Genomic DNA, 24,625 nt, shown 5'->3' on the forward strand with positions numbered 1-24,625 from the left:
GCGACTAAAGTAAACCAAGGGAAGACGCCTTGGGGTCTCTATGGCGAACCAGGAGCCCAGCGACCCCTCGCATGCTCTGTTCGACCTCTTCGTTGGAGCCAAAACCTGCAGGGATGTACAGCAACACTTTTCGGCGCTGTGCGTGCAGCTCCAAGTGGATCCCAAGGACTTCAGGGTCTTTTACTCCAAGCTGAAGGAAAGGCTGAACTACTGGAAGGCCAAAGCCCTCTGGGTGAAGATAGATAAGAGGGCGTCACACAAGGACTACCAGCAGAGGAAGGCCTGTGCCAAAAACAAGGTAACATGTCAACCCATGACTTCAGCAACCACTTTGGATTTCATTGCTCTATATAGAGACACATGGCTCGATTACTTTACTTCATTTGACTTTAGAGCAGCGATGGACACTTTCACTCTATTTTATATTGATTTGTCTACAACATTTGGCCAGAACATATGTACCAGAACAGGTTGTCTGACTGACTGGTGGGTTGCAGGTTAAATTTCCGTCTACTCAAAAAAAGAGCATGACATGATATGCACTGGAGTAAAATCGCAGATGATCTGAAAGTGTGTGCGAGTGTGTGAGAAATTTTGAGGCATTGACTCTAAAAGGCTAAAGCGCTCACTCTTGTTGTGTTGACACTCTATGAAGTGTCAATGCACTAGAAAAAAATGACCACACTTTGACTATGAACACCGTAATTCAAGTAGTAGTAGTATGAATTCTACCGCTTTATGTTCTCGTTCTTCTTGCTCAGTGTCTGGTGCTGGGGGCCGGACCATGTGGGCTGAGGGCCGCCGTGGAGCTGGCCCTGCTAGGGGCCCAGGTGCTGGTGGTGGAGAAGAGGGCGTCCTTCTCCAGGAACAACGTGCTGCACCTGTGGCCCTACACCATCTACGACCTCCGAGGGCTCGGAGCCAAGAAGCTCTACGGTCGATTCTGCACTGGGACCCTGGACCACATCAGTGAGGCAACACTGGGAATAACTGGGAGCGTGTGTGTGTGTGTGTGTGTGTGTGTGTGTGTGTGTGTGTGTGTGTGTGTGTGTGTGTGTGTGTGTGTGTGTGTGTGTGTGTGTGTGTGTGTGTGTGTGTGTGTGTGTGTGTGTGTGTCACATGGTGTGGTGACATGGGACCATGTGACCATGACACGTTACCAGGGGAACGTCAATGATTCGGTAGATGACGACTCAAATTCGGTCTACCACAAAAACGCAAATACATACGCGACACTGTGAGCTGGCAGTCACTTGTGTGCATAGACCTTTTATCAAATATTTAGTTACTGAGGCTTTTGAAACTGTAGCCATGAGCCAGGTTTTTTTTTCATTATCTCGTTATATTGGGCAATATCCCATGATTGAGATCTCAAACTCAAACAAATTTTGTACTGGCGTGACGGCCGTCTCGTCACACTAATAAAAACAAATAAACCTCCAATAAAAACACATAAGTCCCGGCAAAAAAGCTCCAAAAATATATTTTTGGAGTGTTCACCTGTAGTATATACTTAAACAATTATTCCCAATAATTGTTAATTATCATATATTATGGTTATAATAATTAGAATGTTTATCATAATAATGTATATGATCATTTGTTTATAATGAGCTGTAACATCCCGTGTCTCTGTGCAGGTATTCGCCAGCTGCAGCTCATCCTGCTGAAGGTGGCTTTGGTCCTGGGGGTGGAGGTGTTGACTGCCGTGGAGTTCCAGGGTTTGGAGGAGCCCTCCGGGGAAAAAGGTGCCACAATGTAACCTGTTAGCCTCCTTACACGAGACTGGCTTATTGTTGCTATCGAGAAGACGTTGAAGTGTAAATCAGTAACGTCATTCTGCCGCCATGTAGAATATTCAATTCAATTCAATTTTATTTGTATAGCCCTTAAAGGTCCCATGGCATGCTACTTAATGGATGCTTTAATCTAGATATTAATGGGCTCCTAACACAGTATTTGAAGAAGTTCCTGAAATTCAGCCTTGGTGCAGAATTACAGCCACTACGAGCCAGTCACACATTGAGCTTTCCCCAAACACGCTGTTTCGGTGTCTGTAGCTTTAATGCAAATGAGGAGGAGCGAGGCGGGTCAAGGAGGAGGGTGGGGGTCTGGCCCTGAGCAGCTTGCGGCCACGGTACCATGCACTCTGTTTACAGTGGATGTATCGCAATGGCGAGGCGCACACAGCCTTTGGCCTTGTTCTGTAAATATTCTTTAACACTCCGGGTGCTCCGGCGGGAGGCCTGGAGCTCTATATCTAAATAATATCACATCATACATAGATATCTATATCATATAATAGATATTATCACGGCCAAAAGCTCTGTGCGCCTCCAGACGATATGATGAATTTCAAACGACTGCGTCAGGTTCTCTGACGTCTCTGGTTCTTCCACTTCAACATCAATCTGAAGTAGACTGAACCGCGCGCTGCCCGGGGCGGTGGTGGTGGATACAATCGCGGGCAACAATCCTTTTCACCTCCATGTCGCAGTTCATGTACTTCAGGGAGTCAAAGCCAAAGTTCCTTTCCCCCAATTCCTTTTCAACCATGGCAGAGATTACTACAGTCTCGTTTTGGAAATACCAGAGACGTCAAAGAACCAACGTGTTATGCCCCATAACACCAACAGAAGAACGGTTATCCAAATAACAAAGTAGTGTACAACACTTGCGTTACAGTGTGTGTAATTACACACACACACACGTACACACACACACACACACACACACACACACACACACACACACACACACACACACACACACACACACACACACACACACACACACACACACACACACACACACACACACACACGTGTGGCGCTCGCACGGTCGTAGCTCATTGTCTCATTGGCGGACCAAATTCTCTTGGCTGGCAAGGCAGAGAAAGGGGAGGGTGGCATCTCCCCTTATGACGACATACGAGGACAATTCCAAAACGGCGTGTCTGAGCTTAGTTTTTTCAATGGTGGAGCAGAATGCCTAGTGCTCGTTTTACACCCAACACAATTTCTAGCTACTGGGGGAGCATAGGTAGGCAAGGGGAACTCATATTAATGTTAGAAATCCTCAGAAAGTGAAATTCTCATGCCCTGGGATCTTTAATCACCACTACAGCCTCAAAGGGCTTAACAGGCTAAATATTTATGACATATGCTTACGATGCTCATGATACTTCCTCTCTTCGAAACTAGCAAGTGACCCTCATACAGACGTAGAGTCATCGTTGGCTTGATGCGAGACAAATTCAGGATTTTACCTGAAAAAAGCTTCAGAAACATGAATGACTGCTACATTTAAACCATAGATGCACAAATTGTTTGTTTTGTAGAACCTATGATACCAACAGTGTTTTAACGGTGTTTTTTCTTCTATTTAAATGGCGCTTTGTCATGTCAGGTTGGACGGCCAAACTGCATCCTAATCCTCATCCTACGCTGGTCTTTGAATTTGATGTCTTTATTTCTGCTGGAGGGGGGAGCTTTCTCCCTGATGGTGTGTGAGACACACACACACACACACACACACACACACACACACACACACACACACACACACACACACACACACACACACACACACACACACACACACACACACACACACACACACACACACACACACACACACACACACAGTAAGGAACATAGATCACCTATTCCAAATAAAATACAATGGTGTAATAACATATTGCATTGCAATCACATACGGGACGCTTCCTTCTGGGATCCTTTTCAGAGCTGTGTGGGTCATACGTTAAATCTCTTCCATAACGGTCTCTCTGCAGGCTTCAAGCACAAGGAGCTCAGGGGGAAGCTAGCGATCGGCATCACGGCCAACTTCACCAACAGACACACTGCGGCCGAGGCCCAGGTGGCAGAGATCAGCGGAGTGGCCCGCATCTACAACCAGAAGTTCTTCCATGATCTGCTCACTCAAACAGGTGACTGACCTTAGTGTGTGTATGCGTGTATTCCAGTATTCTATGGTATATCAACAATATCTGAGCAGAACTGACACAATATCCACCATCAACCAGTAAAGAAATAAATAAAAAATCTCTACATAGATGTAAAAAATACAAATTCAAATAACAATAGCTTTCCACAGATACACTGTGAATACCTATGTGCCCCAGTGTGTGCTGTGAGATAAGGTAAGTGTCCCCTGGCGTTTTTAAGTGACCACCCACCAGGGTTTGACTTCATGAAGGATATGGGTTATTTGCGCCCCCCTGTGGGCAAAGTGGTTCCTAGCGCTTGGCTGATCACATAATGAAATAGACTGGGTAGCCTTGCCCATTCTGCCGGCGATTTGAGGTCACCCTGCACAAGGGTCTGGAGAAGAGCAATACATTTCTTTCTGCTTCCGATACGTTTTTGCGGGAGCCAATCATCGAGCTGGCTTTTCCCCTTGTCGCGCTATTGGCTGGTTTAACACATTGACGACAGGGAAGTGAAGGCGAGCAGCCAATCGTGTACATACAGAGTCAGTTGAACTAGGCCCGTTGATCACGCCTCTTGTGATGAAGAAAATGACAGCAGCTTCCCGAAACCAACGTGCAATCTACAATTGAGCTTGGTCTGGCCAGACTAATGAAGAAATTGACCCTGTGATGTAATTTGTTGAGCTATCTCCGCCAAACTTGGCAAACTTCTCAAGGAGGATGTCAGCTGTGTAAAGTTTCAAGATCCTGGAGCCTTAATCCTAAACCCCCTGGAGCTTAAAATGTATTCACTGTGGCATTTGGCCGACTTCTTAAGCGGGGTGGATGTGCCTACATCGTTTCAAGGCCCTGGGTCATTCTCAATTGGATTTTTGACTGATTGAATATTGCATAGTTTAGTCAATTATAATTTGTTTTTATCCATGAATAAGTCCTAATCAGACACATCCTTAGAGCATGTTTACCAAATTTGGTGTCATTTGGACCGTTGGTTTTCTAGACAATGTTGGATGTTTTCCCAAAGAGGCAAACAGTTCTGCATGTCTAATAAGTCATCTATACCAGTTTGAGGACTGTTTGCCATCAGGCGGAGGGGCACAGTTAACTTCTCACTTTATGGCCGAAGTGGTAGTAGGTACGAGACCTGCTTACCGGGAATATATACATTGTCGACAAATTTGAAAACTCCTGAGAATTCGGGAGCAGATCTGCAGGCGTCACCAACGAAAAACAATAACACTACGGAATCCCTAGAAGTGCAATAGCTTCTACAGTTTCCCTGTAAAACCTAATAAAGCAGTTAAAACCCAATAAAGCCTATTAAAACTTTACCAGAATATTTGTTTGGATTTATTGCTGGCTTTGTGAATCTGTTCCTGTCCTATAATCCGATTCCTGCTTCCTCTTAATGTATTTTTGCCTGTTTCTGTGTACATTTAATTTATGTTAAAGCTAATCCAGATGAAACTGTTTTTTCCTTTGCCTGCGAGAGTCTTATTGTCTCTCCTCCGTCTCCGTCTCCGTCTCCTCTCCCCCTGCCCCTCTCCAAAGGTATTGATTTAGAAAACATTGTTTACTATAAGGACGACACCCACTATTTTGTGATGACTGCCAAGAAGAAGAGTCTGTTAAAGAAGGGCGTCATTAAGCAGGTAACACACACACAAATACACACATGCACCAGGCCAATAAAACAAACACAATGAACAAACTAAAATTAACCTGATTGATGAGGGATCCGAGCCATTACTACTAACTCTGGGCTCCTATACCACCTCTCTCTTACTCTCTAGCCTCCAGCTTGGAGCTGATTAACTGATGCTCTTAATGATATATATGTATGTATGTATGTATGTATGTATGTATGTATGTATGTATGTATGTATGTATGTATGTATGTATGTATGTGTGTGTGTGTGTGTGTGTGTGTGTGTGTGTGTGTGTGTGTGTGTGTGTGTTTGTGTATATATATGCATGCATGTTACAATGAGTATTGGGGGGTCATCCTACACGTATGCTACAGACCACAGGCCGTGAACAAAGTAACTTATGGTTGTAAAACACGCAAACTTTATTCGCCCCTAGTTTTCTAAACGCTATCCTGCCAGGGGCCCCAAGTTGACTCTTTCGGGCCCTCTCAGTGGGCTTCTTCCCTAGCCAAGAACGGTTTTACAGGTTCTAGTCAACCAAGTCATCATCCCTCGTCCCCCTATCCCCGCACTCTTTTGTTCACCAGTCAATCCTCGACTTGAACAAGGCACATAATCCCAGATCAGATGTACGCTGATGGGCCTTAGATGTTGTCGTCTGGTGTTGTAATGGTATGATGAATGTGTGATGATGTATTTTTTATTTAGTTTTGCGTCCTGTCTTGATGTCCTGTCCTGATTGTCTTGTCTTGTCTGTGATGTTTGTAAATTGAGCTGCTGGGACGCAACACAAATTTCAGACTTGCTCTGACACTAAATATCATATCGTATCATATCGTATCGTATCGTCCTCCTCCCAGGACTACAGCGACGCTGAGCAGCTGCTGGCCCGGGAGAACGTGGACCATGACGCCCTGTGGCGCTACGCCTACGAGGCGGCCAACTTCTCCACCAACCGCCAGCTGCCCGACCTGGAGTTCGCCACCAACCACGCGGGGCGGCCCGACGTGGCCATGTTCGACTTCACCTGCATGCACCGCGCCGAGCACGCCTCGCTGGTGCGGGAGCGCCGCGGCAAGAAGCTGCTCATGGGCCTGGTCGGGGACAGCCTGGTGGAGGTGGGTCCGTCCGTTCACCTGCCACATCACACACGCCTCACCCCGGTTCAATGTACAGCGTGCAGCTGCTTCTGCCAGACATTTGTTCTAAAGCACATCCTCTCTCATGTGGACGTTAAGGCTACAGGGGTGGTGGTTAATTGCAATGTAACAGTGTAGAGAGATCTCTCAGGTTAGGTTATTTCAGCGTGCCACACTTTTTTAAGGTGGAATTGTTATCAATGGAGCGAGCCTAAAATAGAAAATCCTGCATATTGTTCACCTTTTGGTAGCATTTGGTACCCTCCTGTCAGCCCATGATGGCGCCTATTGCTCCGCTAACCGTTGGTGGAAGGACGGAGCCCTTCATGTACCATCCTTCTCAATGTTTCCCCCTGATGATAAGGGGAGTTGTCCCTTACCCTAGGGATAGTTGCCTATGAAGTCTGTGACTGTGATTAAGGGCGAAACTGATAACATTTACTGGATTTGACTTCATCCTCTATTGATATTGTACATGCAAAAGAACTGCTTCAATAATAGCTGTATAAAGCTGTATGAATAAATTAAATGTGAAATAATATAGTACATATTATAGTCTATTATTTTAATTATCTAGAGTCTGATTATCTAGGAAGACTTGTTGATAACATGTTCTGCAGTTGTTTTCTCCTGAGATCATAAGCCAGTACTATAATGGTAATGGCAGGTCTTGTCCTCAACATTAACCTTTACTGTAATGGTTATTGTTGATGGTGGAGGGAACTATAGCCAGAAGGTTTGGCATACATTCTAATGGTCTCTTTGTGTTTTGGTTGTGCAGCCCTTCTGGCCCCTGGGAACGGGTATTGCCCGGGGTTTCTTTGCTGCCTTTGACACAGCGTGGATGGTGAGAAGCTGGGGCCTGGGAATCCCCTACCTCAGAGTGCTGGCTGAGCGGTAGGAGACAATACTCGAGTCATCAACTACAGACAACATTAACACATGCTTATTCATAATTCTCTCTCTCTCTCTCTCTCTCTCTCTCTCTCTCTCTCTCTCTCTCTCTCTCTCTCTCTCTCTCTCTCTCTCTCTCTCTCTCTCTCTCTCTCTCTCTCTCTCTCTCTCTCTCTCTCTCTCTCTCTCTCTCTCTCTCTCTCTCTCTCTCTCTCTCTCTCTCTCTCTCTCTCTCTCTCTCTCTCTCTCTCTCTCTCTGGGAATAATAATTCATAAAGTAATTGGTCTTGAGCACATTCAGCAATTCAATCCATTTGAGTCTGGAATCCAAAAGTAAACAATTTCCCAAACAAACGGATCCCAAACATTTCTTAAACGATGAAAGGTCGTTTTACAATATAAAAAAAGTAACTTCTTTATCAAGCATGTTCAGAATGTGTAGATATGACACTTAAGGCGAGACACGGCAGGCAAAATCATCGATTTTTCAGTCACTGGTCAATTTTGATATTTTGGGCTATTTTGCACCATTAACATGTAATGTTTCGCACAAAAGAAAAAAAAAAGTCTAAACGAAACATTTAGGTGTTTGTTTTATTATAGTTTGTCAACTTGCGCCTCTGAATTTTACAGAAGATTCACCAAACGTTTGCTTTATTACGCACCGTTTCAAATTACAGCCGGTCTCTGTCATATGTGTTCAGTGGTATCATTGGAAAGCACTCGATCTGCTGCACAACATAAAACTGATATCTGATTGGCTGGACTCGATTTCCGACCGGACGATTGGTTCGAATGTATCACGTGGTATGCTCTCAAGCTTGGTTGGCTTTTGCCATAAGAATCTTTAAAGGCCGTTTTCTCAAAATGAGTGTTTTTCCATTTTTAGGTGCACATTTCTCAGCCTATGTAGAACCTAGGTACACCACACTTCCCAGTTTCACACATAGCATTGTTATGAAGACATCTACACATGGATTTATTTATAAATTGTTCCTGGCCAGATTTATGGGTAATTTTACCTGGAAATCATGGCGAAAATAGGGTTTTTAAGGCCATGGATAGTATATTTTGATTTCCCAGGTCATAAAAGCAGGTATCCTAAAATCCATGTGAGGATTTTTTGTCATTTGATATATAAACAAAATAAAAAAAGAATTTTGGTCCTGGCTTTATCACAGTTTAAGATTCATGCACCGGAAATATATGCAAAAACGTGCATATTTAATAAGATTCAGCCTAATTAGCATAATTAGATATGCTAAATTCAAAAACTTGTAATACATTTTTTTCTTATAATGATGTATGTAATCAATTGGTAAAGTTTCATGGTGATCCCTTATATTTAAAAATTGTACCCTATTCACCTGCCATGTCTGGCCTTAAGACGTTATTTGAAAGACGTCTACGTATTGTATTGCAGAGGTATTTACTGAAGTTAGCATTACATTCTTGTCTTTCTACTTTGTACCTCAAGAGGGCCCTTCCAATGAAGCGTCCAGTCTGCCCTCAGTCCAACATGAGAGGAGGAGATTGGTGCTGCCCAAGGGCCTATTCTGGCCTCTTGTCAATCATTGAAAATAACGATAAATTATAGAAATAGAGGTAAAAGGAGAGGTAACATCGCCCTTGCTTTCCACCACTGGAGTCGTCTCTTGGAAAAGGAGAAAATAAGAAATTAAGTTTGATGTTGAACTGAAGTTTCTGTTAGACTTCAAAGTAAACAGCTGTTAAGCCTCTCCCACTTAAATAGTGCTTAGTGCGCTAAAGCTTTCCTGTTTCTGTTCAATTTCATTTGATTATCCAGCTCTTTCTTATCAAACCTCTTCCCCCTTTCATGATTTACACACACACACACACACACACACACACACACACACACACACACACACACACACACACACACACACACACACACACACACACACACACACACACACACACACACACACACACACACACACACAATGACCCACACAGAGAGAGTGTCTACCAGCTCCTGTCCCAGACCACCCCGGAGAACACCAACAAGAACTACACGTCCTACAGCATCGACCCCACCACGCGGTACCGGCACGTCAACCTGTCCGCCATACAGGTGCACCAGGTCAGACTGCCCCCCCCCTCCTGAACAGAGTCCAACAGACAGGGGTTAACATTCGATCAATGTCTTTCACTGAAAATGCATATTAGAGAAAGTAATATCATGTGAAGTGCTTTGACTGCTGGAAAGCACTTCGGGTGTCTGGACATTATTATTATTATTACTATTATTATTATTATTATTATTATTATTGCAAACGTCCCAAGGGCCAAAATTGTGTTTATTGAAGTGACGCAATTGCTGCGTGGCTGCACTTCCACTACCAATTGAGTTGTTGACAAATGTTTGTCACAATGCATCGATCGAAGCACCGTTTTTATCTATGAGGAGGTTCCCCCACCTGGCGTTTCGACGCTGACTGTTCTTTTTTAGGTGCAGCAGCTGTACGACGTCAACGACAAGTCCCTTCCTACGAGCAAGAAGAACAAAGCCGCTCACCTACGACAGGGTTAGCCCCCGGTTTGTTTTAATGTGTTTCCCTCGTTGTTTTAATGCACCGCCTTCACGATGCTGTTCTTAAGATCCGTCTACCTCATGTAAATGTCTTCCCTGTCCTGGTCCCAGATTCGGCGGGTGGTGTGGAGGATCTGTTGAGGTGGTGTCAGAAGAACACGGCGGGCTACGCCGGAGTAGAAGTGAAGGACTTCACCCTGTCGTGGACCTCGGGCCTAGCTCTGTGCACCCTGATCCACCACTTCAGACCCCAGCTCATGTGAGTCTCATAGGATAAAACCTTTAGATGGACTGTTGTAAAGGGATGAGACCCTGTGTATTCATCTGTTTATCTGATACAACACACAGCTGGAACCCTGGATGTAAATGGGGGGGATAAAGAATTGGAAATTTAATAATTGTTATTTGGTTGTTCCGTTGTGATCCTCGTCTGGTCTCAGTGACATGTCGTCTCTGAATGAGTCCAATGCGGTTCACAACCACCAACTGGCCATGGATCTTCTGGAGCGGGAGCTGAGCATCTCCCCGGTGATGGCCGCCAGTGACATGGCCAGCAGTGCCCTGATAGACAAGCTGTCCATGGTGCTGTACCTCACCCAGGTCCACGACGGCTTCACCAAGAACAAAAAAGGTATGCCTTCAGAAATGGAGCTGTTGTTGCCCTCCAAACAGGATCTCAGCGGCGATAACAATTAAAAAAATTATCTTCTTTTATCTGTGCATTTTCTTTTGCATTTTTTAAGAAAATGTTTTTTAACAATATTTTTTTAATGATAATTTGCATATCCCATACCATTGGTCATGATTTTCAACATTTTGTACTGGTCTTTTCAGGTTAAACTGCCATATTGCTGTCTAAATTCTATTTAATTGTTCGTTTGTCTTTATAGATGGGTGCTTTATGAAACCCTATTAAATCTTGCATTAGTAATTAATCTCAAGTGCACAACATTAGCAAACATTTCTTAAAGGGTCAGGCCCCGTTCTCCTGCGACTCCGCACGTTTGGTGATGAGAAGTATTTCAATTCGCACCGTCTCTTTAAGAGCATTTACCCATAATCCACTGGGGTTTTTGAGTGGCTCCGTCTCTGGCTCAGAGCCAGCTTCTAAAGGGTTGCGCTGCTCCCGTGCACCAACAAACTGCAGCGGCGAGGACACGGCTTCTCTGGGATCAGGGAGGGACTACCGCCTCTCTCAACGGGAGCTAATAGTATTCCTGCCTTTGAAGGAGCATCTTATTGCCGGCGCTGCGTTGATTTATTCAGGAGGTATTTTGATGAGTCCCTTTGGGTGTGTGTACATGTCTTGGTGTAGTAAGGTGTGTAGGGGTCCTAGCGATAGTGGGGGGGCCAGCATTGCGAGCCCACTGTGTAAGCTATAGTGGGTGGGACATGTCGGCTCTCGTCAGTGATGCTGTGCAGTCGCACACGCTCACAGATGTGCAGCAGGGAGCTGTCTCCTGCAACCTGAGCTGAGGGGAGAGGGCTGGGGAGCAGCTCTGTGTGAGGGAGGTTGGGGGGGGTGTGTGTGTGTGTGAGCAGGGCTCTATATTGGTCCTGAGTGGTCCATCTGAATGAGGCTGCCGTAATGACAGTAAAGGTAAGTATGGGTCGAGATCGGCAGCGACTGTGGTGTCAACGATTCCTAATTCTTGCTTGATGGAGAGATGCAAATGGAGGTTTATTTTGCCGATAGTAGACGGATTGATTTTGTGTGCAGCACCGCAGGGAGACTGACGTAGCAGCGTGCGATGTGTGAGTAGGGCTCATGTCTGTGCATACGCGTGTGTGTGTGTGTGTGTGTGTGTGTGTGTGTGTGTGTGTGTGTGTGTGTGTGTGTGTGTGTGTGTGTGTGTGTGTGTGTGTGTGTGTGTGTGTGTGTGTGTGTGTGTGTGTGTGTGTGTGTGTGTGTGTGTGTTTGTGTGTGTGAATCCCTCTCCTTTTGTGGACCACCAGAGCCTGCAGACGTCCTGGACCTGCCCAAGCCCCTGACTCTGTCGCGAGCGCAGTCTGCCGTCTACTTCCTGAGCAAGCTGAAGCACAACTCGCTGCAGAGACGCAAGGTGAGCCCACTGTTTACACAGCACACGGTATCACCCCTCTATCAAGGGTTCTTGTCAATATGCCAACCAGAGGTAGGATTAAGGTCTCGCCGTTGCTCCTGGTGTTTGTATCAAGACCCTCGTGTGTGGTGGGGATGGCTTATCCTCTTAATGTAGAAGGTTGATCTAGCCATGGTCACACTGTTATATCTGCCATCAGAGTTTTAGTTCTGGTTGTTTCAACAGGAGAAGCTGGCCTCACAGAGACAGGAGAAGACCAACATGGGCGATGAGACCTGCGTAAGTCTATCTTAAAGACCTCAAATTACCATCATCTTACTTTCAGTGTGACATAAAGTAGCAGGAATCGTATTCAGGGTATGATTGTACGGTGGGACAAAGTGACTCAACGTACTCGCCGATTGCTCACAGTCTTTGTAAGAGAGGAGGCGGAAAGATAAGAACCGTTAATGATACAAGCTGAAATATTAGAGCACAACATTATTTTTGCTGAATCATATGAACCCAGAATATGAGCTCAATCATATGAACACCCTAACCCTAGCTGAAACATTTTAAGTCATTATAATATTAGCTGTGCGTCACCACCAAATTGTATTCAGATTTGGATCTTGCCAAACTCTCAAACAGCTCAACAATTCAACAAATATGCTCAGATTCAGACGTCACCGTCGTCCATCTGTATCGACAGAATTATCTTTTACGTTTTATTTTGTTGACGACTTAAACAAAATAAAATTGACCTTTCTTCTCTGACTTCCAACTTCCTTTGCTTCCCTCAGCCTGCAGCCCCCCCTGTTGCCCCGGAGGGGAACCAGGGCTCCGTTGTGAAGGGGGACATCGAGCCAGACGCGGCCCCGACACTGGGCAGCAGCAGCGAGGACTGCTACAGCTGTGGCCAGCGGCTGTACCTCCTGGCCCGCGTCAACGCCATGGGGAAGTTCTTCCACCGCGACTGCTTCACCTGCCACAAGTGTGGACACCCGCTGAGGCTGGGCGGCTACACCTTCCACCAGACCACAGGTGGGTGGGCCACCATTGATCCCTCACACATCGCGGGCTTCAGGGTGTTTGTATTTGTGGGTTTAAGCTCGACACGCACAGATTGGGACGGTGTGTTGTGATGATTTCAAGCATTTCATTGTGTGTGTTGAAAAGAATTGTCTGGGATTCGTTGGTCATGTTCGTCTTTCAATAGTTTTACGTTTACGTAAGATAACACATAATTGTTCCTCATGCATAAGCCCAAAAAAGAGGAACATTAACAGCTGCAGCACCTGTGGTATTAAAGTGCTCAGTGGAAGTCTATTCCTGGTATAATTACACACCACCGTGTCATTTATGTATCCGCATGAATTATTTGGGACATGAAGAATGGCTTCATCGTTTGGATGAATAATGGAGTAATATCCGTTGAAAAGGGCTGCGTTCCTCGTGTCACCTCTCTCCACTCCTCTCCCGTCTGGTTCACACAGGGTTCTTCTACTGCGAGCTGCACTCCGAACACCTGGGCCCCGCGAACGGATCCGAGGACTCCTCCGATGAGGTGGGTCCCCCTGGGGAAAGAATTACCGCCGCCTCTCCAGACTAACGTGACTTAACGTCGGCCGACAGTCGGAATTAAACGCGCCGATAAGTACGAGTGCCCCCTGCCGCGGGATATGATGATGCTCATCAGCTGCTGCAGCTCTGTGGAGTCGGCGCTGGAAAGCTAAAAGAAATATGAGGAAAGCGAGTGAGCGGAGTCAATTAATTCACAGAGAGCAATTTTGGACCGGTGTGGGACTTGTGGGCTCAAATGCCTTCCTAACGGCGCATGGAAGAGAAACGAACGCAGCACAGTTATTGTATTTTCTAGAGCTGTCAAGCGATTAAAATATTTAATCGTGATTAATCGCATTAATGTCATAGTTAACTCATGATTAATCGCGATTAATCGCAAATTATTTTTCTATGCTAAATATCCCTTGATTTTTTTGTCCCATAATTCTTCTCATTTTAATTCTCTTATCAACATGGTGAATTGCATCGACTTGCCTTGTGCAAATGATTTTTTATTGATAACAACATTGGCATATACTGATCAAAACAGGACGATACAAAAAAAGAGCCTATAGTGCAATTAAACGACTGCTTTGAACAAATGTCATTTGAACATAGCAGTCAGGCTACTGCTTCTTTGTTTTGAGCCAAAGAAAAAAATATATATATATATGTTTTATTTTTTTTTTAATAAAATAATGACGTTGATCGCGCAATAAAAATTTTAACGCCGTTAAAATTGGTTTGCGTTAACGCCGTTAATAACGCGTTTAACTGACAGCTCTAGTATTTTCCTCATTACCCTCTGTTGTTGTTTTTTCTTTGTCGTTTTGGATTGGTCCAGGTGTGTGCAGGAGGAGACGGTCCAACGGATGAAGAGAACAGCACTTCTAGTGATGAAGACGTTCCCTCCCCCTCAGACGAAGATCTAGAACACACGCTAGACTCTGGACCTACACGGCCACATCCAGTCCAGGGAGATCAACACCAGACCATCCCTGGACCTATAGGGAACCCCCAGTCCCCTGCAAAGCCCCCTCATGCTACCGGGATGGTGGCGCCCATTGAAGAGGAAGAGGAAGAAGAGGAGGAGGAGAAGACCACTACGCCAACCGTGTCCCCTCCTACCCCAAAGCCCCGCGTCTCCAAGCAGAACCATCCCAGCCCGCAGCCCTCGCCTCCGGTCCCCAAGCCGCGAACCCTCCACCTGGTCGACCTCCTAGCCGACCAGGTGGAGGAAGACCCCGGAGGGTCCCCTGAGCACCAGGACCGGGGGTCCCCCTGCCAGAAGGACTCCCGGCCCAAGCAGTCTCTGCGGAAGCTGCAGCTGTCGGAGGAGGAGAAGTGCCAACTGGTGAACCTCCAGAGCTTCAGCGCCGACTCGGACTCTGAGACCCTCGGGGGGTCTTCCAGCTGCTCCTCTTCGTCCGCGGCCACGGCGGGGGGGCCGAGCCCCCCCAAGCCGGCGGGGCAGGGCCAGGGCCAGGACCCGGGGCAGGAGGAGGAGGGCTACTGGAGTGGCAGCACGGTGCAGCGCGAGAAGAGGAACCGCCGCTGCTTCCGCAGGAAAGAGGAGCCGGGCGGCCAGGCCAAGACCAGGGTCCGCTCCAAGTTCTCCCCCTGGAACCTCTCATCGCCCCGGCTCAGCAGAGACCCCCGGCTGAGCGTCCTCACCCCCCACCCGGGCAGAGTGGGTGAGTAACGCCAGCCCATCCCCCCCTCCCCCAACCCCCTTCTAAACCAGCTCCTTTATCTGCTAAAGTAGGCAACGTTTTTTGGGGCTTAGCATAAGCGGTTAACAAGAGCTAACTGTCAGTCGGCCAAAGCCTCTCTTGCCTCGCGCTTACATGCACACACTTATATGAACGAGTATGGATGAGAAAACTGGGAGGAGATGCTGACAAACCCTTCACAAAAGATTGGCGTCAAAGTCACACCAAAACAAATAGTAAATAGTTAAATAGTTGTGCTGTAGAATGATGATTGTCATGTATTACTAGACTAACCCAATCTAAGGTTTATCACAACAGGGTAAACTGATGAGATAATGATATGAGAATTGATACATATAATATATAATATGTTGTGTACTACTCGCCTGATAGGTCGGTAGCTTTACGTTGGAAAATAGTCGCCTGATTCGTCAGTAGATTTACATTGTGTCCTAGTCGTCTGATAGGTCAGTAGATTTACATTGTGTACTAGTCGTCTTGTAGGTCAGTAGCTGTGTACTATACTAGGGCCTTTCTGATTGGCTCAAACCAATAGAGTTCGTAGAATATGAGTGACATGTCATTTCGGACTACGGAATTCAAGCGATTAGAATTTACAGTATGGAGCAAAAATAATGGACTACACAGTATACACACACATCAGTATACACACAAAGGTCATCCTTTTCTCATCTTTTCATGTTCTTGTCCACAGAGACAACTTTCAGACATGGCCACAGCACTTCAGAAGATGGGGCTGATGAAGAGGAGGACGATGATGATGACGATGACGAAGATATGATGTTTGGGAGAGACGACATCGAATTCCCTGACGAGAAGGTAGGCTAGGACCGGAGCAAAGGTGTTCAATTTGGCGCAGTTGAAGTTGAAGTAGCAACAGTTGCAGTTAAACATTGCACGAATTTAAACAACCATATTACAATTGTCTCTTAATATATATGAATACTATGCCGCAGAAAATGTTTTTCTCTGCCAAAGTTTGTCCAATATCACTTACCCTACCTCAATAACACTACCCGCTAAATATATCCCCCAATAAAGTCTGGTTCCTATGGTTACTTAAGCTTAAAAACAGTAACAGTTGCTACTTCAACTGCCATTTCAAACTGGCACAAAGACAAACACTAATACACTACCTTTCCATTTGCCGGCCCAGCCCTCTGACCCCGTCGAAGCAGAGAAGTTGGAACTGAGGAAGATGAGGACCCTGGAGCGAAGAGCCAAGATGACTGAACTACAGCGCTTCCGTAATGCCCAGGTCAGCAATTATTAAATGCTCATAAGGGGCATTCAGTACTATTGCTTTTGTAATTACTACTATTGCAAATAATACCTATACGTGAATATCATTCCTATAATGGGCTTTACCTTAGCAGGCTCGTACTATAGCTTATGGGGTTGATAACGTAATTGAATAACACAATAACATAATTCATTGTTACAGTTAAACATTGCAAGAATTTAAACAACCATATTCCAATTGACTCTTAATATGTATGAATACTCTACCCCAGAAAATGTTTTGCTCTGCAACAGTTTATCCAATATCCCTTTCCCTAACCCAATAACACTACCCTCTGACTCGATCCCCCAATAAAGTCCCGTTCCTATGGTTACTTAAGATTAAAAACAGTTTTTTTAACTTTGCCTTTATTTTCTCTTGCGTATCTAGTTTTATTTTATTACTCTACAATGCATTTTTTACCTTGCCTTTGTTTTCTTTTACTTATCTTTTATTTTATTTTATTGTATGACCATTTTTCTATGTGAATTACTTGAGTCTGCCGTGTGTATGAAAAGTGCTTCATAAATAGAGTTGCCTTGCCTTGCCTTAACGGTTTGACTTTTGACCCCGGGCAGTCCATCCAGAGGAGGCTGGAGGAGATCGAGGTGACCTTCAAAGAGCTGGAGGAAAAAGGCGTGGTGCTGGAAAGAGCTCTGAGGGGGGAGCCAGGTGAGAGAGCAGCCACACACGTCTTACTCATCTCAACCAAACCCACAGAGTTGTCCTGCGTGTGGAGTCATGATCAGGGAACGAGGACCACTGACATCCTACTTGTTGTGAGGCAGCTGTTAGTCACACCAACAACCTCTGACTTTGTCCCAAACCCTGACAGGAATACATTGTCCCTGTGAGGTTTAGGGTTTCTGTTAATTCATGTATAGACTGGCTAAGTCACACCCACCTCATATCTGGACAAAAACTAAAAAAGATTTGGGAAGTAAACGGGGGAGAAATTAAAAAGGTTTTGATCTGAATCACCATGAAATTATCGTGGAGGAACTAGGTTTGTGCTCCATTTTCCACATCAAGTGTTATCTAATTTGGTCACCAAAAACTAATGGTGACCGGCCTTGTACCTGTGACATTTTTTCATCCACTTACACATTTCTTCATATTAGATAAACTTTGCCTCCGGACATTTCATGGAGATTCATATCAAATGCATCACTTTTTTTAAATGTAGCTGCGTTACCTTTTTCTGTTTCTGAGATCCGAACGTGAGCCACTCTTTTGGCTATTTTTTTTTGTATGCCCATAACAACAGTCAATGTATCAAAAGTGTGTCTTTTTATCTTCTCAATCCAAACCACGCTCACCCTGATCTTATACCGTACTCTACCATACTAATGCCCTTACACACATGTGGCTCTATATGCTAATGGCTAACACCGTCCTCTGAACCTCTCCACAGGAAGTGGAGGTTCTCCTGAGATGATCGAGCAGTGGATACAGCTGGTCCACGAGAAAAACGCAGTGGTTTCTGAGGAGTCCGACCTCATGGTGGCGTAAGTAGAATATCAATGATAAGAATAATAATAATAATAATGAGGTTAATGATGGCGATGATAATCATTTGAAGCAGATGTTATGAAAAGGCTAATAAACAGGGCACATAACATAAAAAAATGACATGGAAATATATAAAATAGTCAAGGACAAACTAGTTAGTAAACATTTAAAAGGTAAAACACAAAATAAAAAAGAGGTGTAAAAAGAACGAATAATAATAAAGTGAAAGCGTTAAATCCAGGCATGTGAAGAAAGATACTATTAAGAAGTATGAAAAACATAAATCCAGATGAATAACTGTTCCCCCTCTGGACACACATGCAGCAAGTCAACAGTGCGTGACTGTGCAGTCACCCTGTGAGCACAACACCGTCTGTGTTGAGGGTGAAAATAGGCAACAGCATGGTCACTGTTTCCTCTTGGAGGGAATGAATAACACGCACACACGCACAAACACACATTGCACCCTGTGAGTCAATGTTGATTGCTGCACAAATGTTTCAAAGGTAGTCAAGTATTGAGCCACCATTTAAAGGTCACCGCCCACAATCAAAGTTAGACCTCCTTCCCACCACTTTGAGACACCTTCAGTAAACACTGCCACATTTGTATCCTGAAAATACAGATTTTTTTCCGTAGGGCTGGAAAATCACAACCGTGATCAAACTTCTTATCACATTGAAGGAGATAATATAAATATAAAAAGCTTATGGTTCCTAATATAGTCCTCCAGCCAGGAGTTTCACTTGCGTGAATATGAAGGCTGAAGGTTGAATAGGATAAGAGCTAGGCTAACCCTAGCCCCTAACCCTTTAGCTGTAAATAAGCCCTTCTGTTGTGGTGCTTTCTTGCAGGTCTCGACAGCTGGAGCTTGAAGACCAACAGGGCATACTGGAACTGGAGCTCAGGAAGTACATGGAACTGAGCGGTATGTCATGCTTAATCGGGGTAGATTGGTTCTAAACAGGTCATTCATATTTATATTGTTTATGGGCTTCGGCTGTGAGCAGGCTGGGATACAGGCCTTTATGCCCTTGCTTGGATCTGACGTATGAAACAGATGCAATATGGATAAAATCTTTATAAGAGTGGTCGGATTTATTGCGATTGCTGCTGTTTACAAAATAACACGTGATTCAGACCACTTGTGCCTGCAATGTTAACATTATTTTTTAATTAGAACATAATATGTTCTAATGCAATGTAATGGTACAACAAAAAACCTTGATAATAACTGTAATCTTCCTGTCTTAATCGTGTGTGTGTGTGCATGTGCTTTTATGCGTGTGTGATTGTGTGTGTGCATGTGCGTGTGTGATCATGCGTGTGCATTGGTCTTCTTGTGTCTGCCTGTGTGTGCGGTGCGCATGGCGTGCGCGTCTCAGACTCTGAGAAGACGGCGGAGCAGCAGGCGGAGGAGGAGCGCATCCTGCAGCAGAGGATGGAGGTGGTGGACATGAGGGACTCCCTGGTGGCCTTCCTGGACGAGAAGCGTCTGAAGGAGATGAGCGAGGAGCAGGAAGCCTTCACCCTCAGGGAGGCCAAGAGACACTCCAAGGCGGGGGCTCAGGTGCACTGGGAGTAAAGGGGCTGGGGGGGGGAAGCACCAAAATAGAGAGACACACACACACACACACACACACACACACACACACACACACACACACACACACACACACACACACACACACACACACACACACACACACACACACATATTTGGGAAAGGGAGGGGTCCTCTTGCCAGTGACGTGATGACAAGCTTCTACAAAAAAAGATGCCAAAGACGGTCCTCACAGGGGGGGAGGGGAGAGAGTGGATGGAGAGATTCCCCCCCCCCCCCCCCCAAACCAGGTTGTGGCGTGTGCACACCCAGATCCCCAAGGATTTGGCCCTTTGAGAAGCATCAACGTTCTGTAGGACTGAAAGAAATAATGAAATGAAAAGATGCCAGGATATTTGTATATAAAATGAATGCCATAGAGATCCTCATGTTGGAAGTGTCAGAGCCTGTGTGGTTTTGGATAAGAATGCGATGAAAAATAATCGCATCTGATGTATTACTGCGAGAATCAGTGCTTCTAAACGCTGGGGCGTGTGATACACAAAAACTACTATTGTTCTTTTTCTATACTACATAGAAGTCCTTCTAGCGGTGACCTGGTCTTAAAGAATATATATTATGTTCTAAATATATATAACAGATGATGTGACAAAGCGTTTAATTCACAGATACTTTTTTATATCTTCATCGTCATTGATGTAGCGGTTCCACTTTCTTTGCTTTTTCAGATGCATGTTTCTAGCTGCTCTCAGGGCTTCAGTTCTCCTGATCTAGTCTTAGGTTTCTTTCACTGATGGCCTTTAACTGTTAGGCGGCTCTTAAGGCTGAGCTAACCCTAGGAAACACAGAGGTTTACACAGGAGAAAGGGGAAGCCATTTTATTTCAGCGATTGACTATGAGGCTTCATTTGCAGACCAGAACCTTGTTGTTGTTTCTGGTGCACAAAAAATATTTTCAAGCTAAGGAGAAAGACCATGTCATGTTCTTGAAAAGCCTTAAATATTCATTCTGTCAAAGATCACTTCACAACTATATAAAAATAAAGATCATGCACTTTGTGGTGTTTAGATTTTCTTTTTTTTGAGCTGCATCATCTATTTACGGCCTTTGGGATCTGGTTGTTTTATTTCAGTGTTTATGCAAGCTAACTAACTGTCACTCGAGGGCTGTCCTTTTGATATGTTATTCAATCGGATCAGTTACCCCTGCTTTTCTAATTATTTACCACTAGGGGGCAGGCTCACAGCATCACTTCAACTTCTAAACTCCAGTCCGGATGGGAGAGACTATACTATAACTCTGCATACTTGTGTACTAATAACTTTTGTTATAAGTGTTTCAACATTGAAACAATAGATCATAAGATTGTATGCTCACACATATGCCGCTTTTCCACTGCATGGTACCAGCTCGACTCGACTCGACTCAGCTCGCATTTTTACTGCGGTCAAGTGAGCCGCTATTCGTTCATCCGCGGTTAAGCCAGCCGTCACACAAAATCTTCGTGCGCCTTTAAACATCCTTTGGTTGGTATCTCGCAACGTTTTCAAAATAAAACCCTTCACCTACGTGCGTAGATATATAGAACACTAGCTGTCTTACACTGCGGTCAAGCCAGCCGACTCATCAAGATCGGCGGTCAAGCCAGCCGACTCAGTTTTTTGCCGTACCTGTATATACTAGCCATTACGGTAATAGCGTCTCAGAACTAGTTTCAAATAAAAGCATTCGTCGGGTACATACAAAAAGACAGTCAAAAGCTACTTGCTGTAGTTTGGTCTGGCTTTGCGAGACTAATAAAAGCAAATACTATCAAAGGAAGTGTACGGCCGTTGTGGTATTTACTTTCAAAATAAAAGCCCACCAAACATGCCCTGTTATTCCAGGCTCATTTCACTTCAGGGTTATAGTTCACGACCCCATGGGGTCAGGCAAGAAGTTTCAGAACATTCTGATGTGGAGTTTCAAAATAAAAGCCCACCAAACATTCCAATATGAGACATATTACATATGATTTTGGATTCAATTTAAAAGAAAATGCCCTGTTATTTCAGGCTCATTTCACTTGAAACTACGCATCAGAATGTCCTGAAACCTCTTGGGTGACCCTGTGGGGTATCTTGAACTATAACCCTGAAGTGAAATGAGCCTGGAATAACAGGGCATTTTCTTTTAAATCGTATCCAAAATCATATGTAATATGTCTCATATTGGAATGTTTGGTGGGATTTTATTTTGAAAGTAAATACCACAACGGCCGTACACTTCCTTTGATAGTATTTGCTTTTATTGAATGTCTTTTTGTATGACGAATGCTTTTATTTGAAACTAGTTCTGAGACGCTATTACCGTAATGGCTAGTATATACAGGTACGGCAAAAAACTGAGTCGGCTGGCTTGACCGCCGATCTTGATGAGTCGGCTGGCTTGACCGCAGTGTAAAGACAGCTAGTGTTCTATATATCTACGCACGTAGGTGAAGGGTTTTATTTTGAAAACGTTGCGAGATACCAACCAAAGTGTTTAGAGTAAAGGCGCACAAAGATTTTGTGTGACGGCTGGCTTAACCGCGGATGAACGAATAGCGGCTCACTTGACCGCAGTGCATTTTTGGCGTTTCCACCGCGAAAACATGGTATCTGGTACCTGAAGTGGCTGCTTTTTCTAGTACCGCCAGAGAATGTCTAATATGAGTAGACGGGCTCTGGTAACAGCCATAGCAGCGCCGCAGCCAACATATTCCACTTCTTCAACTTCTTCAACATGCCAGCTAATAATTGTAATGTTATCGATGTCCTCCATTGTTGTTATGTGGGTTCTCTCCGTGTGGGTTGCGTAGGTGTTGTTTGCGTCGCGTACAAAAATACGTCACGGCCCTTTCGCGCAGCCGACCCCGCCCACGTCCAGGAGGTACTATTTGCGGTGGAAAAAGAGTCGAGTCGTGTCGAGTCGAGTCGAGCTACATGTGCGGTGGAAAAGCGGCAATAGTGGTCCACTCAGTATCAAGCACATCCATTATAATAACAACTCTATCCCTCATAAAAGCCAACTGAATTGATGAAAACACCAGAAAATACTTTGGGAAATCAACTGCTGAGAAACTCTGAAAATATGCGATGAATAAATGTAAGTAAAAAGAAGATGCAATATCAGCAAGGCGTGAAAGGGGGGGATAATAACAAGCAAACAGATTATCCGCAAGGTATTTCTGGACAACGGCGAAAGCTTCGTTTATTGAAGAAAATGTTGCGCAAAAGTTTGCCGTCCCTCTTAGACGTCCTACATTGTTGATCTTTGTTCATTGTGCGCTTTCTTCTTTTTCCTTAGATTTAATAGTAGGTAGCTGTCAGGCTGCTATGAGGTCACGATGCTAACGTAGCTGCCGGGGCTTTCGCCATCCGGATTGAACCCCCCCACTACCATAAGGGAACTGTCGGCGGTGGAAACGCGAGCCGTAGATGAGCCGCGCCGAACCGCACCTTCACTACTCCACCAAGCCGCACCGAACCGACCCGCACCCTCCGGTGGAAATGCGCCATAAGTAACAGAACAGGTCCACTGACACTAGGCACGCATTCGGGCAGCAAGTAGCCTATTGGAGAAGCCACGCACCAGGCAGAAATGACACATGGCCATATACAGAAAGCCAGGGCTGGCTTCAAGAAGTGAAATGATCAAACGGCTTACCGTCAGAAGAGTTGCAGCAGGCGACAGGTTCTGCTGCTCAAACGACTAAGTACTGTATCCTTCCATTCGATTAAATTCAATTTTATTATTTCTTAATCACCATTACAGTCTCAAAGGGCTTAACAGGCCAAATATCTATGGCACCCCCCTTTACCCAGGCCCCCACAAGAGCAAGAAAAAACTCCCTTGAAATTAGCAAGGAAGAAATCCTGAGAAGGAACGTATAGTAGGGGATCCCTTCTTCCAGGGATGGTCAGGAGTGCATGGGTGCCATAATTGACAGACAGGTAAATACATGCACATCATATTAAATTGGTGATGTGTTGCTGGCCGGTTAACCATGAGGAGAGTCCAGGCATCCAGTCCAGTCACCGCAACACGCTAGAACAGACTGAATAGTGAATTAGAACGGAAAAGTACATTGTGAGGATGTATACTGTATTAACAAAAAGTACAAACAAACAAAAGCACAAACAAACACAGAGTGGTCTACACATCGCATCTGTGTCGTTTTCACACTCCTATGTTCCAAATGCAAGATTGTATAGATTCGTTTGAACGTTGCTTTGAATCGAGTCAGCTTCACTGATCACTGGTGGCAACCTATTCCATAGGAAGGGGGCTCGATAGGCAAACGCTCTCTGTCCAGCCAATTTCTTTTTAACCTTCAGCAGTGAAAGAAGGCCAGCTCCCGAAGACCGGAGGGACCGAGAAGGACTATAAGGAATGATCAGGTCCTTTAGGTAGGATGGAGATAATCCATGCAAGGCTTTATAGGTTAGCAGTAGCACCTTAAAATCCCATTTGAAAGTTATTGGTAGCCAGTGCATAGAGGCGAGAATAGGTGTGATGTGATCAAACCTTCTGGTTCTGGTCAGCAGTCTAGCTGCAGCATTCTGTTCAAGCTGTAGACTTTTTGTGGTAGAGTTTGGTAGTCTCGAGAACAGTGCATTACAATAATCCAGTCTTGATCAAACAAATGCATGAATCAGTGTCTTTGCATCCGCTGCAGATAACATTGGTCTGTTTCTTGTAATGTTTCTCAAA

At 44.9% G+C, this 24,625-nt stretch overlaps 1 protein-coding gene across 1 annotated transcript; it reads left to right on the top strand.

The window, feature by feature from the left end:
- LOC130383718 (F-actin-monooxygenase mical1-like) lies at positions 1-21,907 on the top strand. Its single transcript, XM_056591469.1, has 23 exons — positions 1-298; positions 762-969; positions 1,641-1,748; positions 3,409-3,504; positions 3,797-3,952; positions 5,507-5,607; positions 6,465-6,722; positions 7,525-7,640; positions 9,618-9,744; positions 10,114-10,189; positions 10,306-10,453; positions 10,635-10,825; positions 12,151-12,257; positions 12,483-12,536; positions 13,040-13,280; positions 13,733-13,803; positions 14,644-15,493; positions 16,227-16,351; positions 16,689-16,790; positions 17,393-17,486; positions 18,229-18,322; positions 19,181-19,254; positions 19,712-21,907. Exons 1-23 carry the CDS (start codon positions 41-43, stop codon positions 19,909-19,911), a joined length of 3,855 nt encoding a protein of 1,284 aa, XP_056447444.1. The 5' UTR covers positions 1-40; the 3' UTR covers positions 19,912-21,907.
- The last annotated feature ends 2,718 nt before the right edge of the window (positions 21,908-24,625 follow it).

Source organism: Gadus chalcogrammus, chromosome 1 (genome assembly GCF_026213295.1).
Source record: "Gadus chalcogrammus isolate NIFS_2021 chromosome 1, NIFS_Gcha_1.0, whole genome shotgun sequence".
Classification (NCBI taxonomy): domain Eukaryota; kingdom Metazoa; phylum Chordata; class Actinopteri; order Gadiformes; family Gadidae; genus Gadus; species Gadus chalcogrammus.

Coding starts and splice junctions, on each gene's coding strand:
- LOC130383718 (XM_056591469.1), top strand. CDS start 41: ATGGCGAACCAGGAGCCCAGCGACCCCTCGCATGCTCTGTTCGACCTC. Junction 5,608..6,464: donor AGAAGGGCGTCATTAAGCAG/GTAACACACACA, acceptor TCCTCCTCCCAG/GACTACAGCGACGCTGAGCA. Junction 16,791..17,392: donor AGCGCTTCCGTAATGCCCAG/GTCAGCAATTAT, acceptor GACCCCGGGCAG/TCCATCCAGAGGAGGCTGGA.